This window comes from Phoxinus phoxinus, assembly GCF_949152265.1.
Source record: "Phoxinus phoxinus genome assembly, chromosome: 7".
NCBI classification, from domain to species: domain Eukaryota; kingdom Metazoa; phylum Chordata; class Actinopteri; order Cypriniformes; family Leuciscidae; genus Phoxinus; species Phoxinus phoxinus.
The window spans coordinates 38,715,408-38,732,989 of record NC_136882.1 but is presented as its reverse complement, the minus strand read 5'-3'; the positions used below and the strand labels follow the sequence as shown (position 1 = coordinate 38,732,989).

Here is a 17,582-nt window from a genome sequence, read left to right as displayed (position 1 = left end):
ACAACTTCTCAAACAAGAACAAATGTGGGCGGGGCTTGATTTTGTCTATGGGGAATTGACTGGATGGTTGTGGTTTGCTATTGGTGGATCTCATGTGAGTGACAGGTTGCCCCGCCCTTGTCATTAGAGAAGAGAAGTCGCCATAGATATACATAATAACACGAAGAAATAAGAACATGTTGAAATATATAATATTATAATTATTCATAAGTATGCAGTGTCATAACTACATCTCTGACGTTTATAACAAACCAACCCGTTTGAAAATCGGTATAAAATTTAGCAAGTTATGGTTATTTAAAAAGTACATGCACCATTAAAACAATGTAACGAGTGAGCGAGCTGACTGTGACAAGATGGCCGCCAGGTGCGGACGTCGACCTCTATTGGCCAGCAGCGCGGACGAGACATCTAGCCTTTATTATTATGTATTTCTATGGAAGTCACTCCAAAAGTTATTTTGATGAAAAATTACAAGGCACATGTATGAAAAAAATTAAATAATTATGTACAGCGATCGACTGTCCAGCACAATTCATCTCCAACCCTAATCAAACACCAGAAGCAGAAGCAATCAATTAAGTTATTCAGGATCACTTGAAAATTAAAGGAAGGTGTGTTTAATAGAGGTGGGAGATGAACTGTGCAGGACATTTCTGATGTACACTGATACATTATTGATAAACACTAGCCTATAATCAATTTTGATATATAACTTCAGACACTGCCAGTGGGTTTAAGAACAAGGAAGTGTGTTAGACATCAACTGTAGGAACCCGTCCGAGAAACAGACTCAATCACCGCATCCAGCTCGTAATCCGCGTTATCCGGGGCGCATCTGTCTTCTCCAACCGAGAAGTGTCAGCGTGATTTATGACAACAAGCCCGTGCGCCTCGGAGGGGGTTTAGCGCGAGGAAGAAGAGGGAGACGACACTGAGCGGGAATACAGTTTAAAAGTAGAGCAAAAACTTTGTGAAAAATGGGTTTGCTAAATTTTTTTCTTCTCTGCTCTAAAGTTATTGTAACATCTCATCCGCGTTTGGCTAGGAAAGAGAGAAGCGCTTTCAAACTGGAACAAAGGCAGAAGTTCTGAACCTCCTTTTGTTGTTGTCGCCGCCTCCATTTTACGCACCGCATCAACTTTTGTGTTTTTCGCGCGTTTGATTTTGGACAAGGTTTGGTTGGCCCTCGAAAAGGGAATTCAAAATAACAAGGCCTCCATCCTCCACACAGACATGTGTGTGAAAATCTGTCCGTCGTCCCGAAGAGACCGGCGGGGGTGTGCGTGCGCTCCGACGCCCACGCGCTCCTCCTCGACGCGTGTGCGTTGCCAAACACCAAACGGCAAAAAAGAGGGGAGCCGGTTGGAAACGGGGGACGTGCTGAACGTCGCCATGGCAACAAGAACCGTGATAAGCGGAGCTCCGGGTGTTAAAGCGTTTCACAGCCATATCTCTGTTTATGGAAACGCTACGGGACCAGCCAGCAGACACCGATCATCAAGCTGTGAAGCGCTTCTCCCACGGCACCGATCGCACGGTGCCAAAGCCAGCGAGATCTCAAGCTGTCTCCCGTTCGCAACCGCAGAGTAGCCTAAAAACTGAGCGCGATCGGCGCAGGATAAAGTGCTGAAAATAAAGTTTTCCTGCTGATCACAACAGAAGAGCGTGAAACTAACAACACGTGCGTTAATATGGAAAATAAATGACAGCTTTAATGCAAAAGTCGCATTGGATAAATGCATAAAGGCCCGTGCGCAACAATGATGATAACTAAGGGCCCCTTCATGTGTTCTAACGCACACAGGAATATAAAGCATAACAATATTCCAGGCTACAACACATTAAAAGCATAAATGCATGGTATAAATATGAGGTTATAAGGCAGGTTTCCAGAAACAGTTAAACTAACGCTTAAAGGATTAGTTCATCCAAAAAATTAAAATTATTCCATAATTTACTCACCCTCAAGCCATCATAGGTGTGTATATGTCTTTCTTCTTTTCAGCCAAACACAATCAGAGTTATATTAAAGTCGACATGTAGTCCTAATTTTTATCCCTTAAAACTCATCTTTAATCATCAAAATTAAATTTTTCATATCTTAAAATATCTTGAATGTAACTCGACACCCTTGCCTTATTTAGTATACACGGTTTTATGAATATGCAAATGAGCCCCGCCTCCACTCACTCACTCACTCACTCAGAGATCCACTGGTTGACGATCACACGTTGATCTGATTGGTACAAGGTAGTGTGTGACGTCAGAAACACCAGCGATTTCAAACCGTGTTTTTGAGACTGTCTTTGGTTCACTGCAGTTTTAAGCAGAAAATACTCAGCAATGCTGTCGACTTATGAACTTACACATGCTTTGTCTTAAAGCAGATTAACAACACCACATAGACACATAAACAACATTAAAAACTGGATTTCACCACAGGACTTTAAATAATATCCCAATATATTAAATAATATCATCTTCCCCCGAGAAAATGTTGATTTCTCTGATCTTAATGCGCATTTCAAGCCCAATTTTTTTAAAATAACAATAGCTCTCTTCCCCTCATAAAGCTGAGCTTTGACTGATTGTCTTTTCCTTTATTATATGTTTTATAAATCATTTTCTTAGACACATTCATTTACTGGAGGCTACTAGAAAAGCTAGCTAACAAAGTTTATTAAATTCAATTTAGCCATTTTTCTACAAGGGTGTTGCTCAAATGATTTGACGAGTGAATCCATAACCTGTCTTGTAAAGCTTTACTTTTTCTTTGTGAAGTTACATTTTAAGAGAAATCAAACTCTCAAAAACTATTATAGACTTATTCCCGGTCCAAAAACATAAATTCGAGCCTTTTCCAGAGTCAAAAGTCTGTCTAGCACCAACCCTTCCTTCTTCCTTCAAAGGTCTTCCTTCAAAATTATTATGCATACGTAACGCGTATAAAACTAGTCAAAATCACATGATACAATACAAATATCCATTTATCAAAATCACTCTTAATCCAAGGGAAAAAAAAAATTAATGTAGTAAGTTTCCGTAAGTTTCAGGGATTCGTGAAAACGATTAAAAATGGCATATTCTGCTGCCAGGCCAGTAGATGGCGATGTCACTTCATAAAGAAAAACTATGCGCAAAAATGACGTCACCGTTGTCACAAATTCACGGTTTTATAGTTTACACGACGACGATAACTATATTGTTTTCAATAACTTTGAAACCCGTTTTCCATAGTTTGAGTTTTCAGGCCCTTAAAACGCTGTTGTCGAGTAAATGAACGGCCAAAATACATAAAAAGTTTATTGTGTATTGTGTAACTGACCGTTTTTTTCCCCAGCTGAAGAACGAGAGCCAATCAGAATCCATCCTGTTTTAAAGAGCTCAAGCATTTAAAGAGACAGACGACAAAACAGCAGCGTGCTTATAATAAACCTCACGATATCATCCAGCAAACGCTGATATAGTTATTACCTCTTGCTATGAATTAAAAATTGTGTTTTTGTCGCACAGAGGAACGATACAAATATTGACAGCCAATCAGAATCCATCCTGCTGTACCAGAGGTGTTTGATTATGATTTGACTTTTCTAACTGTAGTTAGTGTGTAATGTTGCTGTTTGATCATAAACAACATCTGCAAAGTTACAACGCTCAAAGTTCAGAGTAAAGGGAGATATTTGCTTTTACAGAAATCGCTTTTTAAGGACTACAACAAACGGCTGGTAGGAACTACACAAGCTTCCTCCCGGGTTAGTGACATCACCAACCCTAGAATTTACATAAACCCCGCCCCCTGAACACAATTTATAGATTATCATGACATAATATGCTAATCAATGACTAGAAGATAACTATAAACTACATAAATTCATCAACTAACCATTCAGAAATGTCCTGTTCTTCTACATGTTGTCTCTTCTTCTTGAGTCTCTCCATCATTTTCTGACTCCGGTTTGAACATAAAAGGCTAAAAGTTTTTGAAATGTTCAGTGTGTGTGTGTGTGTGTGTGTGAGAGAGGTAAAAGGAAGAGAGCTCTTGAAGCTCCGCCCCCTGTGCCAGGAGCAGCAGCTCATTTGCATTTAAAGGGACAGACACAAAACGGTGCGTTTTTGCTCACCCTCAAAAAGTGACTTTAACAAGATATATAGAAATATCTGTGGGGTATTTTGAGCTAAAACTTCACACACACACACTCTGGGGGACTTAAACTGCAGTGTGCGCTTAGAATAATCAAAGTTGGAGTGGACGCTGATATAGCTGTCATTGTTATCATTCTTTGTGTGAACGTTTCTGGGGTCGTAAGACGTCATCGCGACGCACTCGTCTGATCCAGAGCAGAAGTTCCTCAAACTAACGTCCCGTATTAACGATCTAACGTCATTTAAAGCCCTTAATGCAATTAAAGCACCGCGAGCGGCACAGAGCGCTAATGAGGCAATGATCATGAAACGAGAACAACGACAATAACAAGTTTGGCTGGAAAAGCCTAATTATGTTCAGACACTTTATTATTTTTCATCAAGTCAAATCTGCGACTGAATTAGGACAATCTTACAATGCAGATGATCATATCGGTTTGACATTTAGATCTGGTCAAATGAAATGCATGAGATAGATAATAGCACAGACTGACAATACATCATCAGACAAGACTTCTACATTAATGTCATTAGCAGAAAGCGACTGGCGTTCTGGCGGAAGCGGCACAAGAGCGAATCGACACATCTGAACGCACTCGACGTGATCTCCCGAGACAGAAACCGATACAATGCTAAATGCTACATGATCTCAGCTTTTTTAAATTACTACTACTAGTCAGTGAGTAACGTGTGTGTGTGTGATGTTTCCTAAGGCGAAGTCAATCTAAAGCTTTGCTCATCAAACACACAGTAGGGGAACTGATATTATTAGCATGTGTGAAAACCCACCAGATATAAAACCATTTTAACATCCAAGCGAAGGTGACGAGACCCTCAGAAGAGCAGTTGCCTTGAGGGCCGATCCAGAAACAGCCGTTTCCCGCGATTACATGTGCAATGTTTTAACTCTGTAAGAACAGCAGGAGACACCATTACCATTCGCTGACTTCACTAAAGCTGTGTCCCATTTAACCAAGCCGTCCCGCACACGGCGGCGGCGACGGATGCGCTCAGAAGAACGAGGTGTCGGATGAGAAGGCCCCGGCCAGCCTGAACTCGTCCCGCATGAGCACGCAGAAGAGGCGCTGGGGCAGGGCTTTGGAGAACGGCGCGGGTCGAGGAACGCAGGTCCGAAGGAGAATCTCCCGTCCAGCAGGGGGCGGAAAATCTGGAACCGCTTTCCTGTCATCCGCTCCTCCCAAACGGCCCGTCTCTTCCTCCATCGGAGCCAGCAGGGCGGCCTGAACACATCAGCGCACAAAACACATCAGGCTTTTTTTTTTTTTGTTCTTTGTTTTATAATTATAAGAAAAAAATGTTTTTCTTTGTTTACAGGTGAAACTGGAAAAATCTGAATATCATGCCAAAAGTTCATTTATTTCAGTAATTCAACTTAAAAGGTGAAACTAATATATTATATAGACTCATTACATGCAAAGTGAGATATTTCAAGCCTTTATTTGTTATAATTTTGATTATTATGGTTCACAGTTTATGAAACCCCAAATTCAAGATTAGAATATTGTGAAAAGGTTTTCATAAGCTGTAAGCCATAATCATCAAAATTATAACAAATAAAGGCTTGAAATATCTCACTTTGCATGTAATGAGTCTATATAATATATTAGTTTCACCTTTTAAGTTGAATTACTGAAATAAATTAACTTTTGCACCATATTCTAATTTTTCCAGTTTCACTATATGAACTTTGTCTCTTCTGTTTGTCCTGTGTCACATGACCAGGTGATTGTTGTTGTGAGTAATTGATAGAGGAACTCTGACTGTGTTTGTCACACACACCCTGATGAAGGCTTATTGGCCGCAACGTGTAGGTGTGCCGTTGCTTGTCACCTGTTTTTAAAATCTAAGCCATGTAAAAATAAAGGCTTTTTATGAATGAGGCATTTATATAGCACTTTATATTTTTCTGAAACTAATTATTCGAGTGCCTTGGATTGTTTTTTCTTATGAGTGGAATCATCCCTACACCCAGAGAGCACCGATATACTGAAGTCACTTTTTGCATTCCTTGTATTTATTGATTTATAATTGATTTGATGGTGCAAGATCGACACTGTTATTGAACTGAATCAACATTGAGGACCCTTTTTTAACGATCTAAGTGCAGATAGGGCGTTTCCGAATCCACTTTTGCGAGTTTAACGACGGGAAAAATGGTCGGTGCTCCCGGCGCATGGACTAAAAGGATCGCCTCTATTCTCTTAATGAGTAATGAGTGTGTTTTGGGCGTAACGTCGGCAATAAACCAATCAGGGTCTCATCTCCTATTCCCTTTAAAAGCCAGTTGCTCTCGTGCCATGGCGGATTCGCTATTTACATGTAGGGATTTGCAAGCGGAAAAAGGCTTCTCTAGCGAGCAAACGGATCTGCTCGTGCGCGAGGTTAAAGCAAGACCATCTATGGGACAAATGGCGCTTTTCCACTGCATGGTACGGTACGGTTCGGTACGGCACGGCACGCTTTGGCGCTTTTCCACTGCATGGTACGGTACGGCTCGGTTCGGTACGGCTCTCTTATGGCGCATTTCCACTGCATGGTACGGTACGGTACGGCTCGCTTCAGCTCGCTTTAAATGGTACCACCTCTGTTGAGGTTCCAAGCGTACCGTACCGATACTAAACGTGACGTGAAAACACTGCAGATCACTGATTGGTCAGACAGAATCGTCACTTCAGCGTCATTGTATATTTGCTACACGAGACACTAAACCCGCTATATTTAAATAGCCAGACAACAGCAAACGCGGTAGCACCTGTTTTTAGAGTTTTTACTTGACAAAAAAAGTTCAAAAAAATCAAACAAGAAATGGCTGAATCGTGGTCAGTGGACGAGGTGCAGACGTTCCTCTCGTTGGTTGCCGAGGAGCGGAAGTAGCACAGCTCTTAGCCGCACACGGCTACCACCAGACATACAACTTAACGATCAGTCCCACCCACTTTGAAGCGGTACTAACTGCAGTGGAAAAGCAACCGAGCTAAAGCAAACCAAACCGTGCCGTACCGAGTTGAGTCGTACCACGCAGTGGAAAAGCAAAGCGAACCGAACCGCTCCACGCCGTGTTGAACCGTACCGAACCGAACCGAGCCGTACCATGCAGTGGAAAAGCGCCAAAAGTGTTGTGGACCCGCCTATAGGCGCACATTACTAACGCGCTAAATAATTTCAAAAAATATTTTCAAAAATATATATATTTATATATATTTTTTATATTCTTATTAATATTCGAATATTTATTAATACCGGTACACACTCCTCGTTTTCAGACCAGTAGCCCATGGGAACACAAATGCATCTGCTATTTAAACAACGTGGCACAGGACGTGAAAATGATAAGTGCGTCAGGCTGAAACTAGCAAAACACACTTGCGTCGTGCCTGGAACTGCATTGCACCGGGTGTAGGATAGGGTCCTAAATCTTCTGTGTGAAGGAAAACCCAACTAGTTGTTAATTACGGAATTAAATGCGTGTGCACTGCAGTGCAAGCAAGTCACAGGGAAAGACTCTTGACTCATTCGTGTTGCAAGATCTTGCTAGAAAAAACAAGAACGACCTCACAATAAACTAAGATAAATCCAAAAGCTGTATATTTAAAACAAGTCCAAAATATTGCACGTTCCTATTTTATTTACTCCATAAACTGGATCGCTTTACGAGCCAGGATCACCCAACAAGCTCAAAAGCGCTTGTAATAAGTGGACATGCACTTCCTCTGAGAAGCAGAAACAATACACAACTTCTCTGTAGACGGTGGTTTAGTTAAAATTGCAGAACATAACTAGGCTTAAGACTAAAATGCTTTTTTTTTTTACTGAAAGTAACTTGCACTGACAGATCTTAACCCTTAAAGACCTAGAACATTTTTGGAGCACCTGACTCACCTGTCCTTTTCTTTGATTTTCCATTTTCCATTATAGCAGTCAGCATCAAGTGCCATATATCATTTTAAACAGGAGAACGTGAAGTTTCCATCTAGCTCATTTAAATTCCCAATTTTACATTCATTCAGTCTTGGAATGGATGAATTTACCAGATTTAAGAAAAACGGTAGCACATTTTTAGTGATTTTTTACTCAACTCAAACAAATCCTCCTGAAGTTTGGATTTCTTCCTTTAGAAAGTTTTACTTGGATATTCTAGATATCCAAATGAAATGTTGACTACATGTAACAATCCCTAAGCAAGTTATAGCCATTTATTAACATTATTATAGGCGATTTTCAGTGAAAAGCTGGTGTGTTTTTCAATTTACTGACAATGTAGATGTGTCCAAAAAAGTTCAGGAAGTAAAATAAATAGAAAACATTAGAACACTGAAGCAAAAGTGACATGTATATATAAACCAATCTGGGCAGAGGATGGTACTAAGCATCAACAATCATTTCTGTTTGGCTCAGAGAAACAAACCACATGGGTTTCTATGTCGAATCAATGCTGATTAAAACCTGATGACGCAATCATATTCACTACGGAGCCTCTGAATGTCCAAATTATCACATTCAGAGGCTCCGTATTATCACATAAAAGCAGCGAATCTCCTCTTTACGGGACTTTTTAAAGCATACAGATTGGATTAGCGGTTCAAAAGTTATTAAACATTTAAGAACAATAGTTATTTTTAGCCGCCGGCGGTTGTATAGGTCAGGGTTAAAATACATCAGTGCCAGTGTTTTGTCTCAAGATGCAAACCAGTAATGTTTACATGAATGCCCTAATTGAACTTAGGCCTAATCCTGGTTTAATCACAGCCTTGTCTGTGAAACCAGGCCAGCGAGTCTTTGGTCGCTGTATTATTGACCAATATTACCAAACACACAAGATGCCAGAAGGTTGATGCGATTCCCACTCGGTCAATCAACATGGGGATTCACTCTCGAATTTTAATTCGGTGTCACTCCTAAATCTTTAGTGTGGACGTGGCTAATCTGTGCTATATGCATAAAGGTAACATGTTTTTATAACGTTACATAAACCTATTTGTCTTTTACCAGAGAGTCAAGGAGCAACAAAGCAAAGACGCTTCTCAACAAATGCTCTCGGTGAGAATTAAATGAGTGTGTTGAGACTGCAGGAGTGAAGCAAATTGACACAATCTTCTTTCTTTTTTCCCCCGTACAGGAACAAATTCCACTAATTGCAAAGCTGATTGCAAATTAGCAGATGTCTGTTCACATCTCAGAGACTGAACGTGGCGAAAGAAAATGCACATTCTGGATTCAGATCGACCTACGATGTGACGTGACGTCCGTCTGCACAGAAAACCACGTTGACTCGTCATGATGACAGTAACACAGTTTACTACAGGGATGTTTTTGGTTTAATCACACGACGAGGCATGAGCTAAAGCATGTGCACTAAAATAACTGCTCTACACACGAAGAACATCACTAAACCACTGCAAAAAATGCTTTTCTTACTTAGTTTTGTCTTGTTTTCAGTCCAAGAATCTTAAAATACTTAAATCAAGATGCATTTAGTAGACAAGTAAAATGACGTAAGATATTATGTCCTGTTTTCCGAGGGAATTAATCAAAATTAAGTGAGTTGATGCTTAAAAAAAAAAGCAAAATTATCTGCCAATGGGGTAAGAAAAATAATCTTAATTCAAACAGAAACAATATTTTTTTCAGACCCCATTGGCAGATAATTTAGCTTGTTTTAAGCAAAAACTCACTTAATTTTGATTAATTTACCCAGAAAACAAGACTTAGTATCTTAAATCAAGATGCATTTACTAAACTAGTAAAATGACATAAGAAATTTTAGATATTTGGACTGGAAACGACACAAAAATACTAAGTAAGAAAAGCATTTTTTGCAGTGTATCTCTACGGTCTATAAACAAACCTCCACGTCCATCAGGAAGCCCTGAATGCGCACAGAATGTGAACGAATCAAAGTGAGGATAAAAAAAAAAAAATCAAAAAGCAGCGATTAGTGACAGACATTCAGATTCTACAGATTGTGTTCCTCATTGACATCAGCATCTGTCTGAAACACTGCAATAACATGTTTTTCTTGTTTAGTATTTCTGTCTTGTTTTCCAGTACAAATATCTAAAAACATTCAAAAATCAACATGCATAAACTTGTGAAGCAAAATGACTGAAGATATTAAGAAATATGTCCAGATAAGGGGAGTTTATGCTTAAAACAAGAATGCAAATGGGGTCAGAAAATTTTCCTTTTTTTAATTTAGATCATTTTTTGGACCCCAATGGCAGATATTTTTTTCTTGTTTTCAACTTTTAATCAAAAACTCATTTTGTTTTTTCAGTCAATGTATCTTGATTTAAGAATGTTTGCCCAGGAAAACAAGACAAAAATACTGAGGAAGAACATTATTATTATTTTTTTTTGCAGTGCATGGTGGGGAATCATATAGTGTCAGATGTAGCTGATTTTACCTCGTCACTGGAGTCGGCCAACTTGACAAGAGTGACAGACAAGCGGTGTTAGGAGAGAACAAACAAACAAACAAAAAGATGAAGAAAAAGAACAACACAAAATACAAGGCCAAATAAGAGCACTTTTAAAAGTACAGTCCATCCATGCTGTAACGTGCAACGGTGAATCTCACCAAACCACTCAACTCGTGCGGGTCATATTTCAAGCAAAAAAGAGAAAAATGCATCAATTTTTAAAACCATTACGATTATTGGTGGCAATATTATAATGACAATTAAATGTCCGAATTATACATCACAGTGACTGCTGTTGTTCTGCCTTTAATTGACAAATGATTGTGTTAAAGTAATGAGAATCATCATTAAGAATAATGCGAGAGTGCGGGAATGTGGTTAGTTGTCATGACAATAAATGCTTCAAAAATCGTAATGGTTCTATACGCTTGATTTTCTTTAAGCAAAAAATGTAATGTCCTCTCTTTTGATTTTGGGTTGAAATGCGATGACAAGATTCATCCCTGAAGAGGAAAGAGTACAAAATGGTCTAAACATGAGTATAAACATCAATATAATGTTAATGTTATTCCTATAAAAAGAAACCAAATATTAATAAAGAATCTGATTGGTCGTTGGTGCAGTAATGCTTTGGATAAGTCCGGGTCACGGCACCAACATGATCTGTTCGTTTAGTGTGACACACTGAAAACATCCAAAACATGATCAATCAGAGCAATCAGTGCATGCACATATCCATAAACACATGCAATAAAGTCTCTCCTCCTCTCTGAGGTCTCTCTCTCTCTCTCTCGTTTCTCTTTCTTCCAGGAAATCTCACCTCATTTGAATCCCTGATTTCACATGATTTACATGGGGATGCTTGGGATAATTATTGCCTTTCTATTTGCAGCCTGGCAACACACAGGCTATAATTTAGTCCTCACACACACACACACACACAAACACACACACACACACACACACACACACACACACACACACACACACACACTGCAGACAGAGGAGGGGGGGGGGGGGGGGGGGGTAATTGAGCGAGAGTTTCAGGCAAACAAACTCAATTTCAAACATTTCTCTTCACTTAAAAGCAAACTTGTGAGCACAGACGTCTGACGCTCACCTCGAGAACCACAGCGGCTGACATTTCAACGCTCATATCGCATTCTCGGCCTGTTTAACTTTAAGTAGCTGAGAATTACAATTTATACTGGGACCATTAGGCACAAGTGCATCCTGGGAATGACGATGACACAAATGGAAGTGACTAATATTAAGAGCTAACGGGGGGGAATTAATGTCCCTCCCTGAGGTTTCAGGTGAATCTCATGGAAACACCTCAAAATCTAAAGAAAATGAATGCATTATATTTTGCATTTAAAAAAAATTCTCAAAAAATGCCGCTTTAATTGATTTACAGGTCAGATTATACAGTGAAATCGGTGACACTTTACAATACGGTTCATTAGTTAATATTAGTAAATGCATGAACTAGGGATGGGACGATTACCGGTTTCACAATAAAATTTACTGACGGTTAGTATTATCGTTTTAAATTTACAGTAATTATCTTTAAAAACGATATTTGATTATTACACCAATTTTTTTTTTTTAATCACATTATTAACATTACGGGGACATATTGAATTGAGATTAATGTTTTAAATCTTACCTGTTTATAAATCCATTTTGTACAAAACAATCGTCCAGACAAGATGATCACAACAATATTATGAAACTCTGTAAACAATAAATCAACTCTGATTTAATTTTCAATACAATCAAAACAGGAGACGCAAGACGGCAAGTTGTATTTGAATGAAACGAGAGAGCGCGACCCGCTATGACGACGGTTATTATAAGAAAGGAAATGCCACAGAATATAATCTTGCTTAAAAAAGTGCATAGAGCTGCTAGTTTTATTTGTTGTTTTTTGATTTTTAAAATATAAAACTTGAAATAATTTTTTTTTCTTAGTGTGAGCATCAGTTCTTTTTTAACACTTTCATCTTTGTTTTAACAAAACCGTGATAATATTACGATAATCACGATAATTGTGGTCACTATAATTGTGTTCATACCGTCCCTAGCTAACATGAACTAACAATGAGCAACCCTCCTGGTTGATATAGCTCCGCCCCCTTACTCGACATGACTCCACCCTCCTGGTTGATATTGCTCCGCCCCCTTACTCGACATGACTCCACCCTCCTGGTTGATATAGCTCCGCCCCCTTACTCGACATGACCCCACCCTCCTGGTTGATATTGCTCCGCCCCCTTATTCGACATTAAGCCACACTCCTGGTTGATATAGCTCCGCCCCCTTACTCGACATGACCCCACCCTCTTGGTTGATATAGCCCCGCCCCCTTACTCGACATGACCCACCCTCCTGGTTGATATAGCCCCGCCCCCTTACTCGACATGACTCCACCCTCCTGGTTGATATAGCTCCGCCCCCTTACTCGACATGACTCCACCATACTGGTTGATATAGCCCCGCCCCCTTACTCGACCCCACCCTCCTGGTTGATATAGCTCCGCCCCCTTACTCGACATGACCCACCCTCCTGGTTGATATAACTCCACCCCCTTACTCGACCCCACCCTCCTGGTTGATATAGCTCCGCCCCCTTACTCGACATGACTCCACCCTCCTGGTTGATATAGCTCCGCCCCCTTACTCGACATGACCCCACCCTCCTGGTTGATATAACTCCGCCCCCTTACTCGACATGACTCCACCCTCCTGGTTGATATAGCTCCACCCCCTTACTCGACATGACTCCACCCTCCTGGTTGATATAGCTCCGCCCCCTTACTCAACATGTATTGTTCATTCTTAGTTCATGTTAACTAAAGTTAAGTAATGAACCTTATTGTAAAGTGTTACCGTGAAATCAATTGAAATCACCCACTTTCACGGCATAAATCTCTTTGTGAGATTGACCAGCTAACAGTTAGCACACTGATGAGTGATCAATTCTAGTGGCACTGACTAACAAATACACACGACTAATGCGAAGACAGACTTTAGAGTCGTTCATCAAACACGGCGTTTAACCGGCACTCTCCACAATAATCTTTTTTTAAACAAATCACTCGCCTGGCGTGTTTAATTACCTCTGTGTCACATTAAAGCTCTAAATGAAACTAAGACATCTGCTGCATTTCATTAATTTAGCTAATTATGACAAACAGAAAAACAGCTAGAGCAGATTTTTAAATGTATTTTTTTAAAACCCTTGGCTCTTCTTGCTGTTAAAGTCGCTTTGAGACATTATGATGTGACCGAGTCCGGCTCCGTCTCACAGATATGAAGCGTACAATTATTAACACGCGACGCCGTGACATCCTGTTGATGTCACACCGACAGCCGGCGTCTCGGTAACACTTTACTATAAGGTTACATTTGTTAATTAACATAGACTAATAATGAAAAATGCATTTATTAATCTTAATGTTAATTTCAACATTCAAGTTGTCTGTTTATATTATTTAATGACCTAAGAGTTGTATTTTTTTTAAAATAACATTAAAAAACACTAACAAATGTATTGCTCATTGTTAATGTTAGATAATGCATTAACTAATGGGACCTTATTGCAAAGTGTTACTAACATTAGTAACTTCAAGAACAGAATTATACATTCACATTTCAAGCATTTGGCAGATGCTTTTATCAAAAGCAAGCACGGATGCACAATGCACAACATTAGATTAGAGCTGATATCCAGTATTTTCCGACTCATTTTGGTCGATTTTGGCCCAATGTTTCTGAGAAGAGATGATGATAAAACGTGTGTGTGTGTGTGTGTGTTTACCCGCTGAGAACTGACGAAGAGCTTGTGTATGATGCTTCCAGCAGGACCTCGACCTGCACCGACCACACACACCTCAGGCTCCTCCAGCAAACAGCTCACAAACCTGAGAGGCAGACAGGAGTAACGGCATAATGTGAGACAGTGACTGTACAGTACAGGTAGAGGATGCCAGAGTGTTTAGATGAAGGAAGGAAGAGGAATATTTATCATGTTCATAGTCGCCTGAGAAATGCTGCCATAATACAGAGAAAAACAACTACGCCTGTGTTTGTCTGTGTGTGTGTGTGAATTCAGCCTGTTCAACACAATCACACACACACACCTGCACTGAACTGTCTTTGTTCCTGCGGGCAGCTCCGGGTCTCATCTTAATGAGACCGGTGTGTCTGTCTTGACCGGCCTGCTGTGGCCCCGAGCGGCCCCTGGGAAATAACGAGTGCCAGGAGACTCAGCTGACATGCCCCTGTCAGACTGACAGCACAAGCTCCGCCCCTCCTGCGCAACACGACTCCGCCCCCTTTCAAATGATACGGCTCCGCCCGCTTCTGCATGACATTACTCTGCACCTTCTGCTCAACAAGACTCTACTCTAGTGCTCGATACAGCTCTGCCCCTCCTGTTCAACTGACTCCACCCTGCTCCTCAATATAGCTCCGCCCACCTCAATACAGCTCCACCAATCTTGCTCAAGATGACTCCACCCTTCTGCTTGATATAGCTCCGCCTCTCACATTTGACACAGCTCCGCCCCAAGATGACTCCACCCTCCTGCTCGACATAGCTCCACCCCTCAATACAGCTCCACCCATCTTGCTCAACATGACTCCACCCTCCTGCTTGATAGGGCTCCGCCCCTCACAATCGATACAGTTCCACCCCTCTTGCTTGACACGGCTCCATCCCTCGTGCTCGATATACCGTCCTCCTCAATATGGCTCCGCCCCTCTTGCTCAGTGTGACTCCTCCCTCCTCCTTTATCTGGCTCCGCCCTCCTGCTCGACACTACTCATTCACTGTTACAAACCTGTATGACTTTCTTTCTTCTACTGAACATAAAAGAAGATACTTGGAAGAATGTTGGAAACCAAACAACATTTCTCAAAATATCTTCTTATTGAAGATAGAAAGCCATACCGGTTTGGAGTAGCACAAGTAAATGAGATAGTGACACGACCCCGAAAAACAAACTTATGACTGTTTTGGTGCAAGAAACCTTCACTAACATCAAAAGCAGAATTACAAATAGTATAAACAAAATCAATAATAACTCAAGAGCAGAATTATACATTTATGTACACACTTAATGTATACATTGTTAAAACAAGCCTCATATTAGTATATACCATTGTTATCTAAAACTAAAGCTAAAACCATAAAAAATAAAATAAAATTGCTTGCAGGAGGTTGAAGTCATGTTGAATAAGGGGGCGGGGCTATATCAACCAGGAGGGTGGAGTCATGTCGAGTAAGGGGGCGGAGCTATATCAACCAGGAGGGTGGAGTCATGTTGAATAAGGGGGCGGGGCTATATCAACCAGGAGGGTGGAGTCATGTCGAGTAAGGGGGCGGAGCTATATCGAACCAGGAGGGTGGAGTCATGTTGAGTAAGGGGGAGGAGCTATATCAACCAGGAGGGTGGAGTCATGTCGAGTAAGGGGGCGGAGCTATATCAAACCAGGAGGGTGGAGTCATGTTGAGTAAGGGGGCGGAGCTATATCAACCAGGAGGGTGGAGTCATGTCGAGTAAGGGGGGGACCTATATCAACCAGGAGGGTGGAGTCATGTCGAGTAAGGGGGCGGAACTATATCAAACCAGGAGGGTGGAGTCATGTTGAGTAAGGGGCGGAGCTATATCAACCAGGAGGGTGGAGTCATGTTGAGTAAGGGGCAGAGCTATATCAACCAGGAGGGTGGAGTCATGTTGAGTAAGGGGCAGAGCTATATCAAACCAGGAGGGTGGAGTCATGTTGAGTAAGGGGGCGGAGCTATATCAACCAGGAGGGTGGAGTCATGTCGAGTAAGGAGGAGGACCTATATCAACCAGGAGGGTGGAGTCATGTTGAGTAAGGGGCGGAGCTATATCAACCAGGAGGGTGGAGTCATAAACAGAGGCAGGTTTTTCTGAACAAAAATTAGAAACTGCTTTTACTCCATCAGTGTTTCCTTATTTCCCATCTGCAAGGCGTATCGGCAGATATGGAGCTGATGCCGATAAATTATTTTAAAGCCATCTTTAGCCGATTCCGATGAGGTGTTGATAATATTGTGCATCTGTACAAGTGACTTGCATTGTCTGAGCATCAGTATGGTGAAACTAAACAGACTTTACCTCTCCAGCTCGTCCCCATCTTCCTCCCGCTCTCCTTTAGTGATGCCAAACTTGGCCTTGAGCGAGCGTGCGATTGCAACGACGGCCTCCACCGCGCTCATCTGATTAATAACATCCTGACAACATAGAGCACACACACGTTCACACTGCGAGCACAGAAGCGGCCTGATAGGCAAGGCAAGTTTATTTATATAGCACATTTCATACACTATGGTAACAATATGGCAATCATACACATATTGTTTTTATGCTGCTGATTGTACAGCACTTTGGTCTGTTGTAAAGTGCTTTATAAATAAAATAAAGTTAAAAGTAAAGTAATTCAAAGTGCTTTACACAGAAAGGAATTCATATAATCACAGTTTTGCTCTGAGATTTTCCCATGGTGATTACATTAGGTGTGTCTCAAATCGCGTACTTGTGTGCTATTCTACACCATTTTGTAGTATAAATAGTGCCAGTAGTGGGTTCACACTGACATAAAAAAAAGAAAAGAAAAAAAAAGTGCACTTTAAAGGATAATTCCGGTATTTAACACCTTGAGTCTATATTGTAGTTTGTTTTGGATGAACAAGAGTGGTGGACAACATTTTTTTGACAATGGTTCCTCTCTCGAGTTTTTGACTATAATAGAATTGGCCATTGATCCATTTAACATTGGAGTCAATGGGCATGTCCGAAAAATGTTATTAAAACAGCCAATAATGTTCGTTTACAAAACTGTTAAACTCACCGAGTGGTTAGTGGTGTTCGTTGATGATTATAAACAATATATCGTCGCAATATATGATTCCAATCCGTTTATTTTGCTATAGTGGAACTATTTTTTCAGACACTTCACAAC

General features: G+C 40.7%; 1 protein-coding gene across 3 annotated transcripts in view; it reads right to left on the bottom strand.

Moving 5' to 3' along the window:
• Nucleotides 1-4,497: 4,497 nt before the first annotated feature.
• Nucleotides 4,498-17,582, bottom strand: part of rab3gap1 (RAB3 GTPase activating protein subunit 1) — a 63,396-nt gene continuing 50,311 nt past the window's right edge. Inside the window, exons 22-26 of one of the 3 annotated variants that reach the window (XM_079619626.1) lie at nt 16,739-16,854; nt 14,410-14,512; nt 10,572-10,592; nt 10,013-10,033; nt 4,498-5,387 (exon numbers count right to left, since the gene is read on the bottom strand). In XM_079619626.1, the coding sequence (XP_079475752.1) occupies nt 5,157-5,387; nt 10,013-10,033; nt 10,572-10,592; nt 14,410-14,512; nt 16,739-16,854 (492 nt within the window). In that variant the 3' untranslated portion in view covers nt 4,498-5,156. The remainder of the gene's footprint in view (nt 5,388-10,012; nt 10,034-10,571; nt 10,593-14,409; nt 14,513-16,738; nt 16,855-17,582) is intronic. The other 2 variants (XM_079619627.1, XM_079619628.1) reach the window with 2 other exon arrangements.